The following is a 6,793-nucleotide window of genomic DNA, read 5'->3' on the forward strand; positions in this document are numbered from 1 at the left end:
GCGGGGCTGCAGAGGGCAGAGGGAGCGAGTGAGGGGCGCGGGGCTGCAGAGGGCAGAGGGAGCGAGTGAGGGGTGCGGGGCTGCAGAGGGGTGTGGGGTACATAGACGTGTGGGGTGGGGTGTGGCTGGGAGGCAGGGGTCTTTGTGAGGCCTGTGGCTGCCCCAAGGCAGAGGTCTGAATGCAGAGGGTCCTGGGATTAAAAGGTCCTGGCCCAAGCGGTAGAGAAGGGTGGTGTCTGGAGCCATCCGGACACACAGGGGACAGATGTGTTGGGGCTCAGGAGGGCAATGCAGGGCACCTGCATCGGAGAGCACAGAAGAGGAGCCGGTGTCTGAGGTCCAGGGGAGGTGAGGACTGGAAGATGGCATTGAAGCCCCAGCCCCGGGTGATAAGCAAGGGATGAGAGACCAAGGCCTGAGGAAGGCATGGCAGGAAAGGAGGGGCTTAGAGCAAGGTCCGCGGGTGAAACTGTAATCCCAGCACTCTGGGAGGCCGAGGCAGGAAGATCACCTGAGGTCAAGAGTTTGAGACCAGCCTGGCCAACATAGCAAAGCCCTGTCACTACTAAAAATACAAAAATTAGCCGGGCGTCATGGCATGCGCCTGTAATTGCAGCTACTTGGGAGGCTGAGGCAGGAGAATCACTTGAATCCAGGAGGCAGAGGTTGCAGTGAGCTAAGATTGCGCCGCTGCACTCCAGCCTGGGCGACAGAGCAAGACTCTGTCTCAAAAAAAAAAAAAAAAAAAGGCAGAGAGGAAGGAGGCCGCCAGGGCAGGAAACACACAGGTGGGCCTGGTTGGCCACCGGTCAGACAGAGGCTGGCTGTTCTCCACCCTAGGCTGCTACAACTGCTCCCAGGATGAGTACTTCGACCACGAGGAGGGGGTGTGCGTGCCCTGCAGTAAGTCCAGTCGGCTGTCCTGAGAACCCTGCCCCTGCCTGCATGCAGGCAGAAAGCACATCCTCATCCCACAAACAAGGCAGAGAGCCCTCGGGGGCTGTGAGCCCTTACGTGAGCTCTGGGACTCCACTCTCCGGGACCCTGGCCCCTTGGGTCTCCAGAGACTCAGGCAGCCTCCAGCCCATGGCAGCCGAGAGAAAAACACACAGCACTGAACCCCGCTGGGCCTTCCCGTCCCCTCTGCCACCAGCCCCCAGCTCCCCCTACCCTCACCAGGCCTGCCGGGGTGCCTGGGGTAGAGAGTGGGAATCATCCTGGGAAGGAGAAAGGGAGAGAGGGGAGGGTGGGCTCCCAGCCCCTCCAGTCCCCTCCACCCCAGCCTTGGTGAGCGTCTCTGACTCAGGCCCTCGGAGCTCCCGGAGGCCCCACGGGGTGGGGAGGCTTCGAGAACCACAGGGAGCTGACCCCGTCTTCTTGCAGTGCCGCCCACCACGCCGCAGCCGCCCACCACAGGTGAGTGCACACACACTAGGTGCCGAGGTGACGCAGGCCCTTCCTGGGCTCCCCTTGGTTCCCTGGACAGATCTGTCGGGTGGGAAGCAGGGAGGGGGCAGACAGTACCTGTGCCCTTCCCAGGTCTAACCTGGCAATCAGAGTCGGGGAGGAGCTCGGCCCACAGCCAGGAAGCAGCCTGGTCCCCGTGGCCCTGGCTGGACCCACAGATGAGCACAGAGTGGGGCCTCAACAGGTGACCCCCGCCATGCAGAAGGCCCAGCCAGGAGCCAGGCTGCACTCAGAGGGCCATGGGCCAGCCCTCAACTGTGTGAGCAGCATATTGGCCCATGCAGGGCTGCCCAGCTTCAGGGTCAAGCAGGCAGAGGGAAGGGTGCTCCCCAAGGATGTGCCGGTGCCCTGCAGCCCTGATGGCATGTCCGCCCACCCAGGCTCACGGCCCACACAAGTCTGGCCCATGACGGGAACCTCCGCCACCATCGGGCCTCTCAGCTCCACCGGACCCACACCCAGCTCTAATCGCACCCCTGCCAGCCCCACCCAGACACCCCTCCTTCCAGCCACGCTCACATCCATCAAGCCCACGGCCTCCTCGGGAGGTAAGGAGCCTCCAGCTGAGCCCATGGAGAGGGCAGCTGCAGGGGGTCCTAGGTACACCTCTGGGGTGGGCTCAGGGATGGCCCTGCTTCCTGGCTCAGATCTGCCACTAAGCAGATTCTCAGCATAGAATGTCCTATGCTTGGGAGCCAAACTGGGGATTTTTCGGAAAAACTTTTAAAGACAAGCTGGTCACGGCATGGGGCATTCCTTGCTGCTGGCTGCTGTCACTAGAAACCGTGTGGGACCTGCAGGGCCTCTGCCAGGCAGCCTGCCCCCACCCCACACCGGGCAGGGCCCTATCTGCGCCCAGGGACCCTGGAGGGGACAGGATGACAGTCCGCTCAGCTAAGCAAGGGTGGGCGCAGGAGCAGCCGCAGCCCCATGAGCATGTGGTCACTGCCCCAGCTCTGGCCACCACAGCCAGGAGTACGGCGGGAGGACCTAACAAAGGCAAGAGGAAGAGCCCCTCCAAGGAGGCTGAGTCCCGGACAGCAGGCCAGGGATCCCAGGAGCAGGGCAGGGGGCTGGGACACAAGCCTTCGAGACGCAGGCCCACAGCAAGGGGATGTTCCGGGCGGCTGTCCTCCGCAGAACCACCTAGACCAACCACGGCCGTCACCCCACAAGCCACATCAGGGCTGCCTCCCACAGCCACATTGAGATCGACAGCCACAAAACCCACAGCGACCCAGGCCACAACCAGGGCCACGGCATCGACCGCCAGCCCAGCCACGACGTCCACAGCTCAGTCCACAACACGGACCACGGTGACACTACCAACCCCAGCCACATCAGGGACAAGCCCCACGCTGCGTAAGTCACGGCGCTATAGGATGCCAGCAATCGCGAAGGCACCCGGTCCCACCTCCAGCTCACATTCAGTGATTCAGCCACAAAGGTGACCCCGTATTTCCCAGAGGGCAAGCGGGAAGGCAGCCCAACAGTGCAGGCTGGAGCTGGAGGCGAGGAGGGCCTCCAGGCACCCACAGAGGCAGGCCTGGGGAGCAGAGGTGCAGGAGGACGGGGGCCACCACCAGGGCCACAGGGAACCAGAAGGGGATAAAGTAGGGCCTGGTTTCCAGTCACAGAGCGGCAGCTGCACTGAAGGAGTCAGCACTCAGCTCAGGGCAGGATGCGGAGCAGGTCCAGGTGAGATGGAGACACTGGGGCAGGCTGGAGTGCCCAGCAGGGGCCATGTCACAGGACCAGAGACAGAGACAGGCAAGAAAAAGGTCACGTAGGCAAAAGAAGAGGCCAGCGGAGGTCAGGGTAGAGAAACAAAAACAATAACGATGACAACTTCACCAATTCCCACAGCAAAATCCACCAATCAGGAACTGCCAGGAACAACGGCCACCCAGACGACAGGAGCACGTCCAACCCCAGCAAGCACCACAGGCCCAACCACCCCACAGCCAGGACAACCCACGAGGCCCACAGCCACAGAGACCACTCAAACAAGAACGACTACTGTATACACAACGCCCCAAACCCCACACACCACACACTCCCCACCTACGGCGGGGAGTCCCATCGCTTCCACAGGTCCTATGACTGCAACATCCTTCCAGACCACCCCTACCTATCCAACCCCATCACACCCTCAGACCACACTTCCCACTCACGTTCCACCTTTCTCCACCTCCTCGGTGACTCCAAGTTCTCACACAGTCATCACCCCTACCCACCCACAGATGTCCACTTCCGCCTCCATCCAGTCAAAACCAACAGGCATCATTCCCTCATCAACAACGCTCACGACCACAGGGTCCACACACACAGCCCCAGCGATGACGGGGACCACCAGTGGGACCAGCCAAGTCCACAGCTCCTTCAGCACAGCCAAAACCTCTACATCCCTCCTCTCACATGCTTCCTCCACACATCATCCAGAAACCACCACAACTTCTACTACCACCATTACTCCCAACCCCACTAGTACAGGCACCGGAACCCCTGTGGCCCACACCACCTCGGCCACCAGCAGCAGGCCACCACCACCCTTCACCACACACTCCCCATCTACAGGGAGTAGTACCCTCTCTTCCACAGGTCCTATGACTCCAGCATCCTTCAAGACCACCACTACCTATCCAACCCCATCACATCCTCAGACCACACTTCCCACTCACGTTCCACCTTTCTCCAGCTCGTCAGTGACTCCAAGTACTCACACAGTCATCACTCCTACCCACGCACAGATGTCCACTTCTGCCTCGATCCACTCAACGCCAACAGGTACCAATCCTCCACTAACACTCACGGACACAGGGTCCACACACACAGCCTCACCAATGACGGGGACCACCATTCAGACCACCCAAGCCCACGGCTCATTCAGCACGGCCAAAACCTCTACATCCGTCCTCTCACATGCTTCCTCCACAAACCATCCTGAAACCGCACCAACTTCTATCACCAACATTACTCCCAAGTTCACTAGTGCAGGAACCAGCACCCCTGTGGCCCACACCACCTCAGCCACCATCAGTGAGCCACTCACATCCTTCACCACACATTCACCTTTGGGGAGCAGACCCAGCTCTTCCACAGGTCCTATGACTACAACATCCTTCAAGAGTACCACTACCTATCCAACCCCATCACAACCTCACACCACACTTCCCACTCAGGTTCCACCTTTCTCCACCTCCTCGGTGATCTCAAGTACTCACACAGTCATCACCCCTACCCACCCACAGATGTCCACTTCCACCTCCATCCACTCAACACCAACAGGCATCATTCCTTCATCAACAACGGTCAAGGCAACACACACAGGGTCCACACACACAGCCCCAGCAATGACGGGGACCACCAGAGGGACCAGCCAAGCCCACAGCTCATTCAACACAGCCAAAACCTCTACATCCCTACATTCACATACTTCTTCCACACACCCTCCAGAAATCACCCCAACTTCTACCACCACGACTACTCCCAACACTACCAGTACAGGCACCGGAACCACTGTGGCCCACACCAACTCAGCCACGAGCAGCAAGCTACCCACACACTTCACCACACACTCCCCACCTACGGAAACCGGTCCCGTCTCTTCCACAGGTCCTATGACTGCAACATCCTTCCAGACCACCACTACATATCCAACACCATCACACCCTCAGACCACACTTCCCACTCACGTTCCACCTTTCTCCACCTCCTTGGTGACTCCAAGTACTCACGCAGTCATCACCCCTACCCACGCACAACTCTCCACTTCTGCCTCCATCCACTCAACAAAAACAGGCACCATTCCTCCACCAACAACGGACAAGGCCACAGGCACAGGGTCCACGCACACAACACCAAAAATGACAGCGACAACCAGCAGGACCAGCCAAGCACACAGCTCTTTCAGCACAGTCAAAACCTCTACATCCCTACACTCACGTACTTCTCCAACACTCCATACTGAAGTCACCCCAACTTCTACCAACACCATCACCCCCAATCCCACCAGTACAGGAATCAGAACCCCTGTGGCCCACAGTACGTCAGCCACCAGCAACAGCCTACCCACACCCTTCACCACACACTCCCCACCTACAGGGAGCAATCCCATCTCTTCCACAGGTCCTGTGACTGCAACATCCTTCCATGCCACGACTACCTATCCAACACCATCACACCCTCACACTACACCTCCCACTCACTTTCCACCTTTCTCCACCTCCTTGGTGACTCCAAGTACTCACACAGTCATCACACCTACCCACGCACAGATGTCCTCCTCTGCCTCCATCTACTCAATGCCAACAGGCACCATTCCTCCACCGACAACGCTGAAAGCCACAGGGTCCACCCACACAGCCCCACCAACGACGCCGACGACCAGTGGGAACAGCCAAGCCCCGAGCTCATTCAGCACAGCCAAAACCTCTACATCCTTACATTCACACACTTCCTCCACACACCATCCTGAAGTCACCCCAACTTCTACCACCAACATCACCCCCAACCCCACCAGTACAGGAACCGGCACCCCTGTGGCCCACACCACCTCGGCCACCAGCAGCAGGCTACCCACACCCTTCACCACACACTCCCCACCTACAGGGAGCAGTCCCGTCTCTTCCACAGGTCCTATGACTGCAACATCCGTCAAGACCACCACCACCTATCCAACCCCATCACACCCTCAGACCACACTTCCCACTCACATTCCACCTTTCTCCACCTCCTTGGTGACTCCAAGTACTCACACGGTCATCACCCCTACCCACGCACAGATGGCCACTTCTGCCTCCATCCACTCAACGCCAACAGGCACAATTCCTCCACCGACAACGCTCAAGGCCACAGGGTCCACCCATACAGCCCCACCAACGACGCCAACCACCAGTGTGACCAGCCAAGCCTCAAGCTCATTCAGCACAGCCAAAACCTCTACATCCCTACATTCACACACTTCCTCCACACACCATCCTGAAGTCACCCCAACTTCTACCACCAACATCACCGCCAACCCCACCAGTACAGGAACCGGCACACCCGTGGCGCACACCACCTCGGCCACCAGCAGCAGGCCACCCACACCCTTCACCACACACTCCCCACCTACAGGGAGCAGTCCCGTCTCTTCCACAGGTCCTATGACTGCAACATCCGTCAAGACCACCACCACCTATCCAACCCCATCACACCCTCAGACCACACTTCCCACTCACATTCCACCTTTCTCCACGGCCTTCGTGACTCCAATTACTCACACAGTCATCACCCCTACCCACGCACAGATGTCCACTTCTGCCTCCATCCACTCAACACCAAC

The 6,793-nt window shown here is 59.2% G+C and overlaps 1 protein-coding gene across 1 annotated transcript in view; it reads left to right on the plus strand.

Moving 5' to 3' along the window:
• LOC116463883 (mucin-6) overlaps nt 1-6,793 on the plus strand; it is a 25,175-nt gene that overhangs the window by 14,996 nt on the left and 3,386 nt on the right. Inside the window, exons 27-33 of the mRNA XM_032147184.2 lie at nt 841-903; nt 1,384-1,443; nt 1,848-2,015; nt 2,608-2,829; nt 3,334-4,254; nt 4,756-4,968; nt 5,305-6,317. Coding sequence (XP_032003075.1) covers nt 841-903; nt 1,384-1,443; nt 1,848-2,015; nt 2,608-2,829; nt 3,334-4,254; nt 4,756-4,968; nt 5,305-6,317 — 2,660 coding nt within the window. The remainder of the gene's footprint in view (nt 1-840; nt 904-1,383; nt 1,444-1,847; nt 2,016-2,607; nt 2,830-3,333; nt 4,255-4,755; nt 4,969-5,304; nt 6,318-6,793) is intronic.

This window comes from Hylobates moloch, unplaced genomic scaffold (assembly GCF_009828535.3).
Source record: "Hylobates moloch isolate HMO894 unplaced genomic scaffold, HMol_V3 SCAFFOLD_74, whole genome shotgun sequence".
NCBI lineage: Eukaryota > Metazoa > Chordata > Mammalia > Primates > Hylobatidae > Hylobates > Hylobates moloch.